The 21,611-nt window shown below is 48.0% G+C and overlaps 3 protein-coding genes across 8 annotated transcripts in view; 2 read left to right on the top strand and 1 right to left on the bottom strand.

Annotated features, from left to right (window-relative positions):
* Kif27 (kinesin family member 27) overlaps window positions 1–8,237 on the top strand; it is a 74,913-nt gene extending 66,676 nt beyond the window's left edge. For both annotated transcript variants that reach the window (XM_040756081.1, XM_040756082.1), the window contains exons 17-18: window positions 1,604–1,768; window positions 4,368–8,237. In XM_040756081.1, coding sequence (XP_040612015.1) covers window positions 1,604–1,768; window positions 4,368–4,834 — 632 coding nt within the window. In that variant the 3' untranslated portion in view covers window positions 4,835–8,237. The remainder of the gene's footprint in view (window positions 1–1,603; window positions 1,769–4,367) is intronic.
* On the bottom strand, window positions 989–19,900 carry LOC106021801. The gene is made up of 3 exons (XM_040756087.1): window positions 19,461–19,900; window positions 12,331–12,444; window positions 989–5,749 (listed from the first exon to the last, which is right to left on the bottom strand). The coding sequence occupies exons 1-3, from the start codon at window positions 19,771–19,773 to the stop codon at window positions 5,727–5,729; spliced, it is 450 nt and encodes a 149-aa protein (XP_040612021.1). The 5' UTR covers window positions 19,774–19,900; the 3' UTR covers window positions 989–5,726.
* Gkap1 (G kinase anchoring protein 1) overlaps window positions 19,474–21,611 on the top strand; it is a 35,008-nt gene continuing 32,870 nt past the window's right edge. For 2 of the 5 annotated variants that reach the window (XM_005078403.4, XM_040756083.1), the window contains exon 1: window positions 19,583–19,720. The gene's annotated coding sequence lies outside the window, so the exon portion shown is untranslated. Of the gene's footprint in view, window positions 19,721–20,231; window positions 20,335–20,385; window positions 20,445–21,611 lie in introns of those variants that run through there. The other 3 variants (XM_040756085.1, XM_040756084.1, XM_040756086.1) reach the window with 3 other exon arrangements.

Genomic DNA, 21,611 nt, shown 5'->3' with positions numbered 1-21,611 from the left:
GGTCTGGTTTTTTGTGGAAATGTAAGACAACTTGTGGCTGTTTCATGTGCAGATGAAGGGATGGATCCTGTTGTCATCCTGGTTATATCTCTTGTTACAGTTTTAGTTGGTTATAAAATTGGATACATGAGGGTTACATCATAGGCCACAGTTGATGGGTTCATGATATAATATATTAGTGGCCAGCAGCAGTTCAGCAGGAGGCTCTGGTGCAGAGAGAGCTGCCGTGGTGCCTGGCTGCCCATTCCCTGTGTACGCAGCTGGTGTCTGAACAGGGACTGTGGCAACACAGTCCTTCCTAGCTGAACCTGCGGCAGCTCCAATCAGACTGCTTAGCCCTGACGCTCACGAGCACAGAGCTGCAATGGGCTGAAGGGGTTTGAGAGAAACAGAAAATTGGAAAACAAATTTGTGTCTTGAGGAAATGACGGTACATTAACTCTACAATGTTAATTAACAACCACTTTACCTAATGAACAGGATTTCCCTCGGCAGGATCCCACATAGCACTGCATCCAAACATGTCCTGTTCTTTCTGTAGTTGTAACCGAATGGGATTTTTGTGTGCTTTTTTGAGATGACCAGGATTATATAGCAAGTTCGTAGCTCAGTGGGTAGAATGCTTGCAGACCATGCATGAAGCCTTGGGTTCCATTCTTAGCACCTCTTATTCTCATGACACTATGTCACAAAAAAACTAATAAAAATCAAATTGTTTCTATAGTAACTCATGCAGATTATATACAATAGCTATAATTAAAATTATTAACAATTTGTGAGAATTTTCTAATTTCAGCTGTATTCATATGGGAAATAAAGGCAATAAGCTGTGTGGCTTTTGATTGGTTGGCTTTTTGGTTTTGGTGCTGAAGACCAGAGCCTGAGGCTTTGCATGTGAGTCATGCATTCTACTATTGGAATGTTGTCGATTTTAAGTAATTCTTAAAGCTAGACGATGGGTTAAATAAGATATAAGAACAGCAAAAGATTGAAAACCAATAGAGCTATTGTTTATATGTGCTGTACAAAGGAGGGCATGGTCTGAATGTGTTTTCTGAAGCTCAGAAAGCTGGACTTTACCGTTATAGAACAATGGTACACATTCACAAATAATAATTACAAGTCTTAAGTTACCTGGAACAACCACCAAAGCTCCCCACCCCCATTGCATAGAGTTTTTCCTCGTTATTTACTCTTCCTAGTTTCTTGGGCCTATAAACCCTGGCATATAACGTTCCATATATCCACAGACCCTAATGCAAGCTTGAAGTAATGTATCACACATGGCTGGTAGAGTTGTTTGTAAGAGGAGACGCCCATTTCTATTTTCTTGATGAGCCTTCTCAGGAGCAATGGCACAGATGCTGAGTTGTGAGCAGGAAGTGGCTGGTCAAGAGTAGGTAGAAAAGGAAATGAAGGGGTTGATCCTTTGGGAAAAGTTTTATAGCCAAAAGAATCTATATTGTGGCTGAACAAACCCCTTCAGGTAACAGATATGTGTAACATACTTGTGACCCTTTAAAGTGAGTCTGGAGCTATGTTAAACTATAATTTTGAATCATTTGCTTAAAGCTAAGGTTAAATGTAAATTCTTGCTTTGTAGAGCAAGATGGAGAAGGCATTATAGAAACCTTAAAAAAATATGAAGATAAAATCCAGCAGCTGGAAAAAGATCTTTACTTCTATAAGAAAACCAGCAGAGATCTTAAGAAGAAACTGAAAGAGACTGCCCGAGGAGCATCGCCATGGCAGCTGTCATTAGCAGATCGTAAGGCTTTGTGTCACCTGCCATCTTAACTTGCTCCCTTCCCAGACGTCTGCCTAGTGTAGTCTTGGCTGTTCTAGAACTGGCTCTGTAGACCAGGCTGTCCTTGAACTCACCTGTAGACCAGGCTGGCCTTGAACTCACTGAGATCCACCTGCCTCTGCCTCCCAAGTGCTGGGATTGAAGAGGTACACCACCGCCATATCTGGTGATCATTTTTTTTCTTATGGTCAAGGTTTTATTCATTATGGAAAATATGAAATCAAATTTGAAAAAGAAAGTATAATATGCTCAGAGAGTATAATATGTTCAATGTTTCAAAAGAATATATTAACTACAAATAAAGGTTGCTTCAAATGATATCTTGTGGTAGTATAAATGCTGGGCTTAATTCTTCCTTGTGCAGTGAATTAATGAATTAAACGTCTTCCCTCTTGTATTAGGAGTATTGCACCTCACATATACCGAGCAAGTATACACTCTTGAGGGTTAGCCTCAGCTCAGACTCATGAATCTGCCCTGCATTTATCAATATGAAGAGAAGCTACAAAATTGTTCATTTCACTTCAAGTTCTAGTCATGATTGCAGCTACAGACTTAACATTCTCTTACTAACCAGTGCAGAATATACTTGACTCTGAAACATTTAAAAATTGTGAACAATTTAAGTACATGCAAACACATACTAAAGAAAAATTAAATCTTTTTAGCAAGATTGTAAAGAATTTTCCAAAGGAGAATAATACAAGTAAAAATAAAATCGTGTGTTCCTAAGGGCAGTCCCAAGGCGTTTCCTCCAGACATTTAAAACATGACCAGATTCAAAGATATTTCCTTGTATAATAATTAAATTTACATATGTAAAATTAAATTCTTCACAACAGTTAACATGACAAAGTAGTCTACAGAAGGCAAAAGCTCCTGGAAGGTAACATATTGGTTTTTTTTTATAAGACCTTAAAATAGGAGGGCAGTCAATATTTCTGAAATAACTTGACCCCAGATTTCAAAGTTAGGAAATTTACAAAAGAAACACTTGGGCTGATTTTTAACAATAATTTCTATGACTAAAGGAGATATTAGACAACCATAACCTATCTTGTAATTCAGAGTTTAAAACAACTGATTTTGCAAAGCTTTGATCTTCTCTGGTACTAAGGAAACATTGCAGAATTTGTTGTCTACCTTTTAATCTCTCCAAACCAGAAACTATGAAGTAGCCGCTGACACAGATCTTCACATGGAATTAGAACAGACACAAAGTTGACAATAAGTAGTTGCTCCTAAAGTGTGAGCATTCTAGTCACCAGTAAGCTTTAACACTCCTGCCCCAGGCAGTCTGGTGAACAGAGCGAGCTCTCTTACTCTAGGCAATCATACATGAGAGAGAGAGACACACTAAGACTTGGGCAAGCCCACGTGGATGCTTCCATTGTTACTTAGTGTGTGCATTCATGTGTGTGAGCATGGGGGGGGGCAGAGACACAACCTGCAGCAGTCAGGTCTCTCCTCCCATAGTGTGGGTCACTCTAAAGCAAGCTCCAGGTTGAGGGAGAAGCTAGATAGAAAAGTGCACCAAGCACTTGACAGCACATGTCACTTATTATCACTACTAACTATGTGGATCTCCCATAAACAATTTTTTAATATTAGATGTGTTACGATTGAAGACTTTTCAACTCTCCATGCCCACTGAAGGGGCTATGCTCACTGAAGGTGTATGTCCTGACCTCCATTCCCATAGTGGGAGATGCGGTGCATATCATACACTACAGATGGATAACAGAATATTGTTATCATGTTAGGGCACCAACCAAGACCAGATTTCCATACATGTGATGACGCATGCCCCAACACAGGGGCTCACCAAGCTTGCCTTGGCCAGGACTTGGAATTGCCCAGTACCAAGCCAAGCGGGGGTCAGACGTGAGAGATGTCAAGGGTGGAGAGACGGCTCTCTGGTCTCGCAGAGGACCCAAAGCTCAGCTCCCAGCACCCGTGTCAGGTGGCTCGCCTGGGACTCCGTGATGCCCACACAGACACGCAGGCAAAACACTCGAACATAAAAATAAATAACTGAGTTGGCAGTGAAAAGCACTGCCTGCTCTTTCAAAGAACTCAGGTGTGGGTCCAGCACCCACATGGCGGCTCTCAGTCACTTTAACTCTAGTCCTAAAGGGTGTGACATCTGCTCTCCACAGGCGTCACACATACACATTAGGTATGGAGACACACATGCAGGCAAACACCCGCACACACGAAATAAAATACTGAATTGCGTTGCATTAAACTTAAAAAAGTAATAACTTCCTTTAAAAAGATTTCAGAGACGCACAAAGTACTCAGGTTTCTAGAGAGTACAAAAATCACTACATGGTTTTCAACTTTAGTGAGTTAAAAAAAAAAATCCATTATTCCCATTTCCAGATGTTTATAAGTGAGTAAAGATTGGTAGTCACACATCTATCTGAAGTCGTTAAGCAAAAGTCTGAAAGCAGTGTGTATGCTCGGTTAAATGCTGTAGCTTGTTAGGATGTTGTAGCAAAAGTACCTGGCTCTGAGAAGACTTTGCTTTGCTTTGTTCTATGTGGATTCTCCTTAGCCGGTGATGCTGGAGATGGAGCCCTGAACAACCCAGGAGAGGCGGCAGGGCTTTGTGGAGAACCAAAATGGGCGACTGGAACTGAAAATGCAAAGCTGAATGGAAGAGAAAGAGAAGCAGACGATTCTTCAAGCAGCTTAAAAACCACAGCGCTGCCCCCACAGACTCTGGAAGGCAGCCCGGAGGCACTTCCAGTCCGGGGCTCATTGGCACCCTCCAGTGGCCAGCTGTTGGGCAGCGCCGATAAACCAGAGACCCATCCCTTCATACTATCTCAGAGTCCACCACCATCCCACGTTCAGCCTGGGAAGACTGCGGGGCCGCTGCAGGGTGTCAAACCTGTCAAACTGTGTCGCAAAGAATTACGTCAGATTTCTGCCTTGGAGCTGTCGTTACGACGCTCCAGTCTGGGAGCTGGGGTCCGGTCAGTGACTGTTGATTCCCTTGAAGTACCTGAGGAAACCTAGTGACTTCAAAGTATACACATTGGACAATAAAACTTTTAATTTAGTACATATGTGAAAAGATCCCTTTTACTAACTTGGAGAATGAGAGCCCAGAGTCAGCAGCTTCTTCACAAGACCCAGGAAAGGGGGCTTGGTGGTACTCTTGTGTATGTTAGGGCTTTCCTATTTCATAAATGCATTTTTGAATGCTTGGTACATTGAACTACTTAATAAGTGTATTTAAGTTCTTTCCTAGGCATGTTTGCTTTACTTTTTAAAGTACATTTGGAGAACTAACCAAAGACTAAAACACTCTTCAAATGTATATTGTTCTATATAATATAAAGGCATATTATAGAAGTACATTATAATCCTTAAGTATTGGAATGTTAAAGTATCCGTATGTTGCTATTTTTTAAGCTCCAGATAAATCCCGGTTGTGCCAGAGTTACCTACCTACTGTGTGTGTTTGCCGGAATTAAGAGTTACCTACCTACTGTGTGTGTTTGCCGGAATTAAGAGTTACCTTCCTACTGTGTGTGTTTGCCGGAATTAAGCCTGTGGGCCAAGGGTGCGTCACAGTTGTTAGGATCCACAGAGGTGGCACATCAGCCTTAACTCTAGCATGGTGTCTTCGCTTTTATAGTTAGCTTATATTGTTGGACAATAGAGTAGAACGCTAATCTCCACCTTTATCCCGCCCTGTGCATTTCACATTCCCTCTCATACGAAGTCAGAATTGTGAGACGTGGCTGCAGTTTCCTGAACGGGACAGGGAAGGACCACAGAGCCGCACAGAACATCCCAGCATCCTCAGGAAGATGCCACTTGCGAGTGGTGTGGCCGGTGGAGTGCGTGGGTGATGTCCCTCTGATAGGCGAGAGCTGAGACTTGACCCCCTTGGCGTCCAGCTTCACAGGCTTTGGTGGCACTGGGCTGCAAATACGACATGAAATCTAGTTAACCCTTTACGTTTCAATTAAACGAGCAATTCATTCTTTCCTACAATATTTATCACAGGCAACATCCCATTATGCTGCCCTGAAGTATTATTTCTTTTCCACACTTTCACGTGTAAGCCAAAGTTGTTTTGTTTTGGATTAGTTAAAGTTGCGTGGCACCAGTAGCAAAGCTACCCTACAGATGCTTGCTCAGTTCCTGCGGAGTCCTCTCCCTTGCTGAGGGTTTAAGTGTCTCTATGTCTGTGCGTGCACAAGCACACACACACACGCACGCACACACACACACACCCTATATCATATATTAATCTCATGGTAAAAAGTCAGTGCCTTCAATTACCCATAAGTTATATATTAAGCTGAGTATGGTACATGCCTTTACTCCCAGCACTCTGGAGGCAGAGGCAGGTGGATCTCTGTCTACCTGGTCTACATAGTGAGCTCTAGGACAACCAGGACTACATAGAGAAACCCTGTATTAACAAACAAAAATTATGTATTAGTAAATATCTTTATTAATGAAGGTCATAATTGTAAATCCTTTTAAGATTAAGTAGCGTGCTATGCCTTACTAAGTAATTCATACCATTGTGTTTTGATGCAAGAATCCTTCTTGCCCAAGAAATTAAAACATTTACTTTACGTATGGAAATATAAAACTCGTTTTCACTAACAAAGCAACAGAAGTTACATAAAACTAAAATGGTTTCATCGTATAATACAAATGTGAATTCATTGTCAAGTAACAAAGGTATGCTTTCCCCATTTTTGGTAAACATTTAATTTGTATCTTGTATATGCTTTGATAGATTTCATCCACATAATCAAACATACATAGCTGATGTCCCAGACAGGTAATTTAGGTGTGAGCAATCCATTCTAGCCGGGTCATTGGCTTATAGAGTAATCAGAACACAAGGTGCCTCCTCCCAGGTTCTCACACTGAAGCAGCAAGCGCTGTTTACCCCTGAGCATCTCCCCAGCAAGCGCTGTTTACCCCTGAGCATCTCCCCCGCCTGACTTTCTCGGTAGAAAATGGGGTTTTTTATTTTGTTTTGTTTTGTTTTTTTCAAGATAGGGTTTCTCTCTGTTCAGCCCTGGCTGTCCGGAAAGACCAAGCTGACCTCAAACTCGGGGATCCACCTGCCTCCCTAGCTGGAATTAAAGGCGTGCACCAATACTGCCCAATCTATACAAAACAGGTTTTTGTTGTTGTTCATTTTATTCTTATATTTCCTACATGTAACAGAGTATTTAAAGGGGAAAGGTCCGTCTCTTTACAATGCTCTTCCCTTCCCTAACTGGAGTATTGCTAGGAGAGGTTTGTGGTGGAGGGAGGGGCTTTTGCACCCAGACTGCTCTGCTTTGACTTCTCTGATGTAAGCTCTTGGGTCGCTCACTCATTCATACCCTTAAAAACTTGGAGTCAAAGAGTCAGCAGAAACATGATTTTCAGTGACATAGACTTTCTCTTCTTTAGCTATCGCTGCGTTTATAATAACCCACAGCAATGAAGTTATTCTTCTATGTAAGAACAGGTGCTATAATGGAACCAGACCAGCAGGCGGGGCCGTCGTGGCACGGCTCCTCAGACATCACATGTGGGATGATATGCAGGGGTCCGAGAAGAAGTCCATTGGTCGTGGCAATTCTCCCCACTCCTTTGGTGTTTTAAAGATACCGTGTGTGTTTCACATCTAAAACTGTAACGCGCTCTGGGCCGTCTCCATCCCGATGGCTGTCCCTGGCACACTGAGGGTGCACTGGTTTTGAGCCTGTGTGGGCTGTAGTTTATCACAAGCAGGAGCACATCTACCCCGCCCACCCGGCAGACAGTGTCTCATGCTACCCTGCTGCTGCTGCTAGTAACTGACTTTTCAAGGGCCCTACAGAAATGCATGGCTCACCCGCACAGGGCTCCCTGCTTATGGCCTTCTCTTAGGATGAGCTGCTCACACCCACCAGATACTTAGAAAATGGTGTTCATGGTTATGCCATCCTTTGAGTTGAACCCGGTGTGAGCGTGAGAGGAATCTTCCGGAACAAGGGAAGTTATAAAAAAGAAAACCTCAGGTTACCATGTCAGCTTTTCGTGTTTCCAGTAGTTTTCATTTGACCCCACTCCAGACAGTTTTATTAGACCTTAGCACAACTGACTCCATGATGGAAGCTCCATTCAGGCTGTAAAACTCCGCATGTAGACAGCACCACTAGCAAAACTTTGTCACAGGGTCAAACTATCAAAGTCCACAGTTGTGGCAAGTCTTTAAATGCACTAACCCTTGCTTTTGGCTTCTGTAGTCTGTTCTGCTTCTGGCTAGCTCGTCTTGTTAACGAAGTATGACAACCCAGAATATGGTTTTTGTGCCTAAAAGCTCCCCCTGAGAAAGGCTCAGGGTTACACTGGGATCTCAAACACCCCATGTAGTCACCAGCTGGCTAATAAAGACTTTCTATTGGCTTAACCCCATGTCTGAGCAGTCTTCCCTGGTGGATCCCCACGGCAGTCCTCAGTCACAGAACTGCCTTTGTCTGGAGTGGAAGCAATGCAATCTGAACCCAAAGATACTAAAGCAGACTTGGTCCTATATTCTATCGACTAATTTTAACACAGAGAGCTTTACCCGGTTACCACTACATTGCTTTAAGAGAGACAGAACCATTTCATAGATTTCATTCTAATGTATAAGATCCGTTGTGCTCAAGGAATAGAGTCACTCAGAAAATAGTAAAAAGTTTAAAACCTTTTTTTAAATGCTTGTGTCATTAAAGCAGAACAAAGGAAATTGCCTTAAAATTATTCATGTTTTTATGTTTTAAGCTTGTTACAGTATATACAAAATAAAGTATGACTTTTTCAAACCCAGATAGGTAAATATTGTCCATTTGATTTGAGGTGTCTGCTTTTTACAGTGCAGGGGAATCAAACCCAAGGCCTTGTGTGTGCTACAGAGCTTAAAGTGTCTTTTTTAACGATTTTAAATTTTTATGTGTGTAAGAGAGAGAATAGGCAAATACTGCAGGTGCCCAAGTCGGCCAGACGGTTCTGCAGCTACAGGCAGTTGTGAGCTGCCTGACAGGGACATTGGGAACAGCCCAACCATCTCTGCAGTTCCAGAAGTGCCCAAGTGCTCTCCTCTCCCCTCCCCTCCCCACCCTTCCCCCAGAGCTCTCCCCACCCTTCCTCTCCCCACCCTCACCTTCCCTTCCCCCAGAGCTCTCCCCACCCTTCCTCTCCCCACCCTTCCTCTCCCCACCCTCCCCTCCCCTCCCCCAGAGCTCTCCCCACCCTTCCTCTCCCCACCCTCCCCTCCCCTCCCCCAGAGCTCTCCTCTCTTCCTTTCCCTCCTCCCTCCACTCCTCCCCTTCACTCTCTCCTTTCCTTCTCCCCTCTCCCCTCCCCTCACTTTCTGCTCTCCTCTCGTCCCCTCCCCTCCCCTCTCTCCTCCTCTCCCCTCACCCCTCCCATCCCCTCCCCTCTCTCCTCTCCCGTCTCCTTTCCTCTCCTACCCTATCCCTGTTCTCTACCCCCATCCCTTCTTTCCTTCTTCTGGCAAGTTCTGCCTCAAGCTCTTAACTCCGCTGTCTAGGCCCTCTGGAGGGGTGGGAGTGCAGGCAGTCGTCACTGTACCAGCCTAAGAAGCATCTTCTGTGTTGTTTTAAAGGATCGCCACGTGGACCCCATGCCCCCAGTTATCAGCCGCAGACTGGGGGCCTGTGGTGCTTTACCCTGACTGACCTCCACTGGGGCCCAGCTGAGTGAGAACACAAGTAACTAGGGACAGGAACGGCAGGGACAATACAGAAAGATTCACTGGCAAAAAGAACAGAAACGTAAAAACATCCAGGTGTTTCTAAGCCTACAGAAGACTCCTGCAGAAAGGTTCTCCTGCAGAAGACACAAGCACCCCTCCTGCAGAAGACAGACAGACACACAGTACCCCTCCTGCAGAAGACAGACACAAGCACCCCTCTCAAGACTCATAATGAGCACTAAACTTGTCATTTGAAAATACACAGTGCATTTTTATACTTGTTTCTTTTCCTGTGGTTACCATTTGCTCAGTATTATATAAAAAGCCCGATAAGGCAGAACTGGGGGAAACAGGAAGCCATTCAGTTCACACACAAGAAACAGTCGGATATAAACTAATGCAGTTCATTAAGACTGAAGTGATTTTACAGTGAAGAAGCAGAAAGGATCGATCAAATATCTGACTTAGGCAACCGATGACTCATCTCTACTAACCAGTGTAATCCCAACTATTTTGCTTAATTTTTCCTTCATTAAAATACCCATGTGGAGAAAGGGGTTCACTGGGAGCTAACTAAAGCCAGTAGCCGTCTGTCCTGAGAGGCTGAGCTCACTGCCCACTTTTGTTTGTTGCTTGCAGTGGCATTTCCCAGCGCTGCAAGACTGAGAACCTAGCAGAATTTATTAGTTCTCTTAATTTGTAACTTTTGCACTTGTCAGTTTTGTTATTTTTTAGCGTGGCTGCATTTTCTGGAAGGAATGGGAAACTAGAGGACTCTTGGTAAGTTTAGCACTTGTCAGTTTTGTTTTTGTTTTTGTTTTTTTTAATGTGGCTGCATTCTCTGGAAGGAATGGGAAACTAGAGGACTCTTGGTAAGTTTAGCACTTGTCAGTTTTGTTTTTGTTTTTGTTTTTTTTAATGTGGCTGCATTCTCTGTTTGGAAGGAATGGGAAACTAGAGGACTCTTGGTAAGTTTTGCACTTGTCAGTTTTGTTATTTTTTAGCGTGGTTGCATTCTCTGTTTGGAAGGAACGGGAACTAGAAGCCTCTTGTGCTGAAGCCAGTCTCTCTGGAGCAGCGTCTGGATTGTTAGTTCTGGGCCTCGGCACCAGGGCCTCCCCTCTCACTGGACGCTTCTTCAGTAGGCTCTGGATCACCAGTCACCAAGACCCCAGTTATGATCTTAATAGAGGACATTAGTGCTATTTTCTAAGCCACCAGTGAGCCTGCCTGCAAACAAAAGGGCCACTTATCACCCCTTTACTCTTAAATGCTATTTCAAATACAACATTTTAATCACTTTGAGAGGAAAAATGGCCATTTTAAATTATATACAGCACTCTATTGCTTTACCAGATAAGTACACAAAAGCACTTTCACAAGTAGCACACTGTGTGTTTAGGATGAGATTTTCCACAGCTTCCCAAAGTCGTAGCAAAGCATTTTCTGAATGAGTTCATGTCCACTTTAGTCAGATATATTAACAGCAGTAGCTGCCATATTCTCTGCATTGTCATGTGACTTCTGTCAGGAAAGGAGTTTTAAAACTCGCTGAATCCATTTTCATAAGCATTAAGTCATACTTTGCGACTACCCTTGGTTTATGAGTGAAAAACTATGTTTTTACTGGGATCGTGACCAGCATTTTTGGCTATCTGTATTTCTTCCTTTAGCAATAGTTGCTTCAGAATAACTGAACCCTAGCTGGAAAATGGCATTTCTTGAAGCTGAAGAAGCCTGCTTCATTTGGCAGCTCATTTCACAGACAGGTAGTCAGACCTGTCTTCAGTTGGTATGTCCTGATCTATGCTACCAGATAGAGAAGAAATCAGATCAAATTAGACGTTACCAGGTCAGCCTGTCCGGCATGGGTTCAGAGGGAGCTCCTTCCCGTTAGTTTATGCGTACCTAGAACGTTAAGAAATGCTTCATCTCTAGATTGGAGTGTCTGTGACCTGAGGAGACAAACAGGGAAGACAAGACAGGCTGTAGAACCTACAGTCTGAAGAGTTCTGTGGGATTGTGAACCAACAGGGGGAGAACGACTTCTAGATACTTCCTGGGTGAGGGACTATAGCTCAGTGCCAGAGGGCTGGCCTCGCATGTATAAGGCCCTAAGTTAAATCCCCAGTATCTAAAAGTACAAAGTTCAGTGTCTCCCATGAGCAAGGAAACTAGATATTAAAGGGATGACTGACTTTAATTGGCCAAGTTACAGCAAACCCGTACTCTGTAGGAATGGAGACAGTGCCCTGCTGAAGTTTTGGTTCTTGCTGTCCTGGAACTTGCTCTGTAGACCAGGCTGGCCTTGAACTCACGTACATCGACCCATTTCTGCACCATATTGACAACCACAGAGCCCCCCAGCTACACTGTTATTAGATTAGCTTTCCACAATAACGGATTCCTTCAGTCATGCCTTACGCCAGCAGCGGCACAGCTGCAGGTCTGCTCTGTGCTACCCCCATTCCTGAGCAGCAGAGCCGTGGCAGAGCAGACAGGGGAGCGGTGCCTCAGCTCCCTTGGCTAATGGATGAAACTGATACCCTAGAGCAGGAGACTTGCTGGGAACGCCTGCTTCCTTGGCATTCATAACCGCCCCTTTTTAGTCTGCCTAGTTTCCTCGCCTCCTGTCAGCTAGTCATCTGTGTGTCCCACCAGAGTCAGAGAGTCTCATTCACATGGGTCAAGCACACTGCTACCCCACGCAGGCTCTCTGGAGCCCTCTGTGCCACAGCATCAGGGCGGGCCAGCTGGTCTCTGCCCTGGCCAGGTCTTCCCGGAGCCGGCTGCACCTTCTTACCTAGGCCAGGGGAGTTTCGGCCCCGTCCTCTCTTTAGCTTCTTTTCATCAGATGCTCGTGTTTCTGTTTCTTGATTTGTGTCCTTATTTGTGGAGAGTACTCTCGGGCAGTTTCCTGGACAAAACAGATAGGAATCAGAATAGCTAAGATTTGGGGCTGGGGAGACGGCTCAGCAGTTATAAACACTTGTGCTCTCGTGCGGGCTAGTCTGTGCCAGCTTGACACAAGTTAAGGCCATGCCTCCAGTGAGACTGGGCTGTAGATGAGCCTTAGGGCATTTCTTCATTAGTGATTGATAGGGAAGGGCCCAGCATATGGTAGATGGGGCCATCCTTGGGCTCATGATCCTGGGCTCTATAAGAAGGTGGATGGAGCTAGCTATCAGGAACAAGCCAGTGAGCAGCGCCCCTCCATGGCCTCTGCTTCAGCTCCTGCACCCAGGTTCCTGCCCTGCTTGAGTTCCTGTCCAGTGATAGGGAAGTGTAAGTAAAATAAACCCTTTCCTCCCCAAGTAGCTTTGGTCATGGTGTTTTCATCCCAGCAAGCCTAACTAGGACTCTGCCTACCAGAGCAGGCGTCGGTTCCCAGCACCCACACGGCAGCTCACAACCATCTCCAACTCCAGTTCCAGGGATCCAGTGCCCTGTTCTGGGCTCTGAGGACGCTGTGCATGGTACACAGACATCGATGCAAGCAAACCACCCATATACATGAAATCGTGTTGGGTTTTTCAATTAAAAACAACTGGTACCTTTTTGTTATCTGTGCACTGGTGTAACAACCCTCCCATCTCTTTCTTCTAAACTTTCATGTTTGTTCCCTTAGGCTGGTCTTTAATGCAAAGGGTGTCTTCAAACATATGCATAGCCTAAATCTTTTACCTACATTTAAGAGTCAGTGATAGAAATCTCATATAGTGTGGATAGCTTCACTATATAAGAGATTTTCTTTTTTAAAAAGTCACACCTTCTCACTGCAGTGGGCAAGCTTCCTATTTGAGAGATCTCTTCACTTGGAATTGCTGGCTCCCAAAGCATGCTAACCAGCCTTGAGTTGTGGCAGTGAGTACCTAACATAGACAACTTACAGGGAGAAGAGTGATTTCTGACCGGGTTTGGAGGTCCCCGACTGTGACTGGCCCTACTGCCTTTGGACAGGAGCATTTAGGAAGTAAAACCTCCTGTTTCGTTGCCAGGGATTAAATGAGGGAAGGTGTGGAGTTCTACCAACCTCTTCAGGAGCTGCCCCCATCGACCTAAAGCCCCATGTCTTTAAGGCTCAACCACCCACCGGCAGCACTGCTTTGGCAACCAAGCCTCTAACACGGGGACTTTGGGGGAAAAAGAGGAGCCCTTTCATACAGACATGTATGGGGAAGTCCGATATTGTATAGTAACGGATGTTCTGACAAAGTACGGAGACGTGTTTTAGTTGTTGCACAGCACGAAGGGCCCTCACACAGACGAGCACAGCTACATGTCATTAGGCAACATTACCTTGGTTGGCTGTCGTTTGGTTGTGTTTTTATTTCTTTGAGATGGGGTTCTGCTTGCCTCAAACTCTCTGTGTAAGCTTAGGCTGGGAGCAAAGTTATGATCTCCCTGCCTCCACCCCCAAGTACTGGGACTGCAGCTGTACAGCACCGTGCACTTCATCTCATGAGGCAACTGCTGTGTGTGGTGTGTTGTTAACCAAGACAGCAGTGACTACATATGAACAGAAAGGCATGTGGATAACCAAGACAGCACGTGACTACATATGAACAGAAAGGCATGTGGATAACTAAGACAGCACGTGACTACATATGAACAGTAAGGCATGTTGTTAACCAAGACAGCACGTGACTACATATGAACAGAAAGGCATGTGGATAACCAAGACAGCACGTGACTACATATGAACAGAAAGGCATGTGGATAACCAAGACAGCACGTGACTACATATGAACAGAAAGGCATGTGGATAACCAAGACAGCACGTGACTACATATGAACAGTAACACATGGGTATTTGCTGTGGAATATTCCTTTATGCCGTGTGCAGATGCGTCACCGTCATTGCTTTAATGAGGAGCTGAATGGCCATTAGCTAGGCAGGAGGTGTTGGTGGGACATCTGGTCAGAGAGAACTCGATGAACAAGAGAGAAGGAGGCGCCAGCCAGACGCAGAGGATGCAAAACATGCAGGAGGAAAGGTAAAAAAAAAAAAAAAACCACCAACAACAAAACAGCGAGTCTTATGGCAACATGTAGACGAATAAAAATGGATCAATTTAAGTTACAAGAGCTAGTGTGAAACAAGACTAACCTAGAGGCTGAGCTTTCATAATTAATGTAAGTCTCTGTGTTATGACTTGGGGTTAGTGATCCAAAAGAGCCTGCTACTGACAATAGACAATGCTTTTTACACTCTTCCTGCCTCTTGATTCCTTGATCCTTTCATCTCTTCAAAGGACCTTGGGCCAGCTAGTATGATAAAATACCTGACAGCTTTTATTTTTTTAAAGATTTATTTATTATATATACAGTGTTCTGCCTGCATGTATGCCTGCGCACCAGAAGAGGGCGCCAGATCTCATTATGGATGGTTGTGAGCCACCATGTCGTTGCTGGGAACTGAACTCAGGACCTCTGGAAGAGCAGTCAGTGCTCTCAACCTTGAGCCATCTCTCCAGCCCCCACCCGATAGCTTTTAAAGAGAAAATATTAGCACTAGTTCATTCTGTGTGCTCTAGTGCCTGCCCATCCCCCACACCCTGCTATTACTAACTACAGATCTGTTACAGAGCATTTTTACGCTGTAAAGATGTGTCTCTGCCTAAGGCACCTTCCAATTGACTAAATAAAGAGCTGAATGGTGTAACATGGATAATAAAAACCCAGACACAGATATTGGGGTTCAAGCTGAAGATCAGAAGAGCAAAGCAGTCAGGCCACTAGCTCTTACCTCTACCTCAGACTGAAACGGGTATCTACGAATCCTCAGAGTACAGTGCAGACTGCACTGCTCTCCAGCAAGTCTGTAATCCTGAGCTCCTGTCTCCTCCAGCCTTATATTCCTCTGTCTGCCCAGCCATATCACTCCTGTCTCCACCTCCCAAGTGCTGGGATCAAAGGTGTGAGCTGTTTCTCTTTTAGGCTGGCTCACTCTCATGTAGCCCAGGGTGGCCTTGAACTCACAGAGATCCATCTGCCTCTGTCTCCCAAGTCCTGGGATTAAAGATGTGTGCCGCCACTGCCTGACCTCTGTGGCTCTGCATAGTTTTGCAATTTGATCTCCAGTTGCTTTTTTAGATCATAAGTAATATATCACCACAGAATGGCCAATAGCTAGACAGGAGAGAATAGGTGGAACTTACGGGGAGAGAAAAAACTCTGGGAAGAAGAGAGACCCAGCGACACTCAGACCAAATCAGACCTACAGAATAGAGGAGAGGCAAGCAGACAAACAAAGGCCACATAGAAAAACATAGGTTAATAGGAGCAGGATACTTTAAGTTATACGAGCTAGTTGGGGTCAAGCCTAAGAGTTCATAACTAGAAAGTCATGTCGTTATTCGGGAGTGGGCAGTACAAAGGACTCGACACAGATCCCCTTTTCATTTTAATGTGCAGACTCTACTCTTCGACTGTTCTGTTTGGCCCCATAGGATCTTTGCATAGGGACCACAAACAGCTCTGTTCTGCTACCACTTCCCAAATAGCCACTCAGACATATTATTAATTATAAAGGCTCAGCCAATAGCTCAGGCTTATTACTAACTAGCTCTTATAGCCTAAGTTAACACATTTCTGTCTATGTGCTGCCCCAAGGACATACCTCTCCTGCCTGTCCTTCCTTTCCATCTGGCAGGCAGCGACTCCAACTCCACCCTCTTTCTTCCCAGCATTCTCTCTGCCCCTTAAATCTTGTCTAGCCATCGGCCAATCAGCTTTTTATTAACAATGAGAGCAACACGTATTTACAGTGCACAAAGGCTGTTCTACAGCACCCAAATTCTAAAAACGATTTCACCTGATCAAACACACAAGTTTAGAAACCTTGTTTTACTTAATGTTTTCAGAAGTTTTCCTGCATGTGTATCTGTGCACCACATCCACGCGTGGTGCCTGTGAGGCCAGAAGATCTCCTGGGATCGGAGTTAGACGCCAGTGAGCCACCTGTGGATGCTGGGAACCAGACCCACCCAGGTCCTCTGGGAGAGCGGCCAGAGCTCTTAACAACTGAGCCACCTCTCCAGCCCAACCTTATCATATCTCTAGCCACTCCTCACTCTACTCTCAACCTTGCCTCCCACCCTACCCCACATAATAACGCTTCCTTTGTGTCGACCTTCCAATACTGTGTCCTTCCCTATTACACTCCCTGGCCAGCTCCCGGCCCTGCTGTCTCCTCGGTGCCTGGCCAAGGACTGCAGGAGAGGGTACGACTGGGTGAGTAGCCTCAGTATAAATTCGTGGTCCTTCACGAAAGGGTTCAGTGGTGTCCAGAAAGCTCAGTCTGATCGCTTTTCTCCACTCAGACACGCCGGATTCTGTTCTTCTTTTACGAGTTTTAGGTGGTGCCATGTTAAGTAGAAATGGCTACAATGAAAGGACCCCAAAGGCCAAGTCCATGCCCCATCATTCACAGAATCAGTGCTCTGAGTCGGAAGCTGTTCTTCATCTGGGTGCCTTCTTGTGGCTCTGCCAGCCCCAGGAGCCTGAGAAAATCTAGATGATGGGAGCAGAGCGGCTGTGTCCAGGGTTCACTTGGCAGAAGAGGAAACACCTTGCAGAAGTCCATCTCTAGTGAGGGCTCCAATCTGACGGCGCAGGCACGGACTGCTCTGGTACTCACTGAAAGGAGGAGAAAAGCTGCCTGCGTCCAGGGACACGAATTGTGACAGACGAAAGATGGCCTTGCTCCTCGCTCTGCTGAGACAGCAGAAGCCACCTTTAGAGACGCTCGGCCATCCACCCATCAGTCCACCCGCTTACGTCATCCCGTCCCAAGGGTGAGCCCACGGCAAGGACTGTCTCTAGGCAATCCCCCAGTCAGAAAGTAAGAGTCCGGAAGCTTCCATCGAGAATATGGCTGGCAGGGTGCTCACAGCATGGAATCTCGGACCATACACACCGCTGTCCCTCACCGCTGTCCCTCACCGCTGTCCCTCACCGCTGTCCCTCGTCCTTCTCAGCTTCTACAGTTTATGGCACTGACCTGCACTCCTGCGGGCCCAGCTTTATCTGTTTGTTTTTGGTTTTTCGAGACAGGGTTTCTCTGTGGCTTTGGAGGCTGGAACTAATTCTTGTACACCAGGATGGTCTCGAACTCACAGAGATCCACCTGCCTCCCGAGTGCTGGGATTAAAGGGATGCACCACCACCGCTGCTGCCGGGCAAGGCCCAGCTTTCTGAGACTGAGGTGGCCCCTGCTTTGGTGCTCTGGCCCACTCAAGTGCTCCCCTTCCTCCTCCTCTGCTGCTCTTCTCATCCGAGGTCCCCAAATGCTGATGCTGGTCACCTCCTGGAATTTCTCTGAAGCTGAGGATGTTAGTTGGCAGGTCTGTGTTGGGGCCTGAGAGTCCCCCATTTCTAACAGACTTGCTGGTGACACGGATATGAGCACACTTGAGGTAGCAAGACTCTCAATATATTTGAAGACTGAGTCTACCCACTTCCCTCACAGCAACAGACTGCTGGCTGAGGAATCTCCAGTCTACTTCTTGTGTGTACCTGAGTATGTGGAGGTAGACGGACAACTGTGTTTACTATTCCTCGAGCTGTACACCTTGGTTTTGTTTGTTTTGTTTTTTTGAGACAGGCTGGCTAGGAAGACCCAGGGATTCTCCTGTCCCTGCCTGCTGAACACTGTGACAAGAGCATGCTAGCGTGTTGGGAGATTTCGCATTCACTCTGGGGAAGAGAATTCAAACTATCCACTGAACTATTTCCCCGGCCCCCAGTGTATTTCCTGGTTCAGCTCTTCTGCCTATTGCAGAACGTTTCTTTCTAACTTCTTAGTGACCCTATCTATGTGGCTGCTTCCAACCCCTCCTAATGCCCAAATCTAAATGAATCATCTTAGAAGGCAGCTGTCTGGGGGCTAGAGAGGTGGCTCAGCAGTTTCAAGTACTGTCTGCTCTTCCAGGGGGCCAGGGTTCAATTCCCAGCACCCACATGGCAGCTCACAGCTGTGGTAACTCCAGTCCCTGGGCTCCCGGCACCCTCACACAGACAAGCACGCAGGCCCATTTTTAAATAAAAGTAGCTGTCTGGGGACTGTCTCTGACTCTTTCCCTGGCTCTTGGGACCCTACTCTGAATACTGGGTCACCTTGCCCAGCTTTCACACATGGGGAGGTGCAGAGTCTTATGGCAAGTTGATATGGAATGTTTTGATATCCATGGAAGATGTAACCTTTGCTGAACAGAAATGGAGGAGTGGATTGGGGGGCTGGGGACACAGGGCGTGGTGGTGATGGGGAGGGCTGGGGGAGAGGAGGGGAAGCCCTGAATGTAAAAAATAAATTAGTAAAATAAATAAATAAATTCAAAGTAGTTGTTGCCTTTCTCTTCTAAGTATTATTTTCACTCTTACAATCATCCAGTCTCAAGTCCCTGTTTCTCCCTCCCTCCCTCTCTCTCTCTCTCTCTCTCTCCCTAATCAAGCTGTCAAATCCTGTAAAATGTATCTCCACATCATCTCTCAATCATTTATGTCAGTCTTACGCGCCCCCCCTTGGTCCCTAACACAGATCAATCTTTCTGTGTAACCTTTGGCCTTGGACTCACTTTCTGGATCCGCCTCCCAGGCTCTGGGACCACAGGTGTGTGCACACCTCTACAGCTGTCACAGCTGGACACTGCCTCCTGCCCAGGCTACAGAGGGCCGGCCGGTTCCCGTCCCTAATGTTTGCTTCCCTGCAGACAGGGCTCACAAAGCAAAAAAAGTCCTTCTTTTCCTTCTCCAAACTTCTAAAAACCAAAACACTGCTCCCTTATAACTACAGATCCTTCCACCAGTGCTCCGTCTGCAGCTGTCCCTGCCCCTTGCCAGCGCGCCCCAACCTCTGTCGTCTCCTGCACTCGGGGCGCAGCGTCCAATGGCCTCGGTCTAAAGGCCCCAGGTCTCCCTGCAAAACTCCACCTCTTCCGAGGCCAATCCCCGGCGCTGCCCCGCGGATGCTCGCCGTCCTCGGATCCCCGTGGAGCAGTCGGTATTTTTCCACCAGGCCCCTACCGAGCCTTTGGCGTCTCCTATCCCCCGCGTCTCCGCTTCGCTCCTTCCCCGGTGAGGGCGAGGGTAACTCGGGCTCCCCTCGGCGTCCCCGCAGCATCTCACCCGTGCCAAGTTGAGCCGTGCGGGACGGCGTCGGTTGCAGCTCCGCCGCTAGCCGCGGGGTGTGGGTAAGCCGCCGCCTAACTTTGCAAAAGTAACGCACGCACGCACGCACGCACATAACGCCCCGGGCCGGTGAGTGTCCGGGGCCGCAGCCCGGTCTCCTTCCCGGGAATCCCGGGCCGCCCCGGCTGTTTGCATCCTGGCTCGCGACACCGCCCTCCGCCTGCGACCGGAGGTCCTCCTCCGCCCCCCTTCCCCCGCCCCCGGGCCTCCCGGGAGCCCCGCGATCCCGTCCCGGAAGGCCTCCCGCCTTCCCGGCCGGGCGACCCCGAGGACCGCGGAGCCGCCGCCGCCTACGCGAGCCGTTTGGACCCTGCGCGGCCCCCGTAGCGCGCGGCTCCTCCAGCAGGTGGTTCTGGCCCTCCGCGGTCCGCCCGTCACCCGCGGACCTCGCTGCTCGGCGTCCGGCGTCCGCGTCCGCCGCGCCGCGACCCCCTCTCAGGAAAGAAGTCCCGCGCGCCGCTGCGGGCGAGCGCCAGGCCTGCCGCTCCGCTCCGCCCGCCCTCCGCGCGCCCGCCGCCCGGCCGCGGGCCCGTTACTGCGGGCGCCCCGCGCCCAACGCCCGGGGCTGCGCGGGAGCGGCGGGGAGAGGAGAGCGGCCGCGCCGCGGCGAGGCCCGGTGAGTCGGTCCGCGGAGCCCCGCAGCTCGCGGCTGAGGCGACGCGGCCGAGTGCGGCCTGAGGCGGGGGCCGAGCCGGGCCGGGCCGGGCCGAGCCGGGCGGCGGGAAGGTGAGAGGGCCGCGGAGGTGCGGGGAGAGTGCGGGCCGCAGGCCTCGTCCGCCGGGGCCGCGGGAGTGACAGGTGCGGCCGCCCGCCCGCTCGCTCGCCCGCTCGCCCGCTCCTTCGCCCGTTTCCCGGGCGCCCACCTGACGCCCCGAGTTGCTTGCAGGCTTGGACGCCGCGTCTCGGCTGCAGCGGGGGCTCGTTCTCGGGGTACTCGGCGAACAAGTTTTTTATTTATTTATTTTTGGAGCACCCGGAACCGCTCGCTCGCTCGCTCGCTCGCGCGTGGGATTTGGCTTTGGTCCCCCGGAGGAGGAGGAGGAGGAGGAGGAGGAGGAGGAGGAGGAGGAGGAGGAGGAGGAGGAGGAGGAGGAGGAGAGCGAGGGGACAGCACGCCGCCCTGTCGCCCCCTCCCCCGGCCCCCCGGCAGGCAGAGGTGACGGGACGGGCAGGGCTCTCGGGCGATGCTCCGAGCCGCGGCCGCCTCGGCGGCGGGGGTCGCCGGCCCTGGGGCGCTCGGCGGACGCGATCAGTTGGGACCAAAGTTTATTCCATTGTCTGCCCCGCCCCCTCTCGCGGCCCGCGTGTCTCGGTTGATGTCGCTGGAGAGAGTTGTAGCGAAAAGACCGGCTCCCCCACCACACACACACACACACACACACACACACACACACACACACACACACACACGCTGGGACACACCTTGGCGCCGGTGACCCGAGTGACGTGGAGCTCCTGTAGCTCCAAACACATTTGGGGAACACTCTGAAAATTCGTGATAAAAAACTTTCCCGGACTCTAGGGTTTCCCTACACTGGGTTTCTACCGCCGCACTCGGTGGGCGCTTAAAAGCCCGTGTAGTGAGATTTATCATTGAAGATCCGAGTAAGTTTGCTTGTACTAACCCCGGGCCTTCTAGCAAACACGGTAGACCGAGGGCCTCCACGTGGGCCGGAGGGATGTTGTGAAAATTCTTCGTGACAGAATCCCTTAGTACAGTGTTTGGTTTTTTTTTTTTTTAAATAAAAATGATTGTTTTTCAACAGCTCCAAGAGGGGAGGCGGTACTAATCAGTGTGTGTGTATGGGGGGGGGGGTTCGTGGTATGCAGTAAGTGTGTGTATGGGGGGGGTTCATGGTATGCAGTAAGTGTTGGAAGCAAAGCTTCAGAATA

The sequence above is a fragment of the Mesocricetus auratus genome, unplaced genomic scaffold (assembly GCF_017639785.1).
Source record: "Mesocricetus auratus isolate SY011 unplaced genomic scaffold, BCM_Maur_2.0 Super-Scaffold_100013, whole genome shotgun sequence".
Classification (NCBI taxonomy): domain Eukaryota; kingdom Metazoa; phylum Chordata; class Mammalia; order Rodentia; family Cricetidae; genus Mesocricetus; species Mesocricetus auratus.
The sequence above is the reverse complement of the archived record's forward strand: the minus strand, read 5'-3'. Positions and strand labels throughout refer to the sequence as shown.

Bases quoted from the DNA above. Each gene is read 5' to 3' on its own strand.
- LOC106021801 (XM_040756087.1), bottom strand. From the start codon at position 19,773: ATGTGCGTGCGTGCGTGCGTGCGTTACTTTTGCAAAGTTAGGCGGCGG. The intron at 12,445-19,460 runs GTGGAGTTTTGC...TGTTTTGTCCAG, and splicing joins GGGGATTGGCCTCGGAAGAG to GAAACTGCCCGAGAGTACTC. The intron at 5,750-12,330 runs GTAAGAAGGTGC...TCGTATTTGCAG, and splicing joins CCGAAACTCCCCTGGCCTAG to CCCAGTGCCACCAAAGCCTG.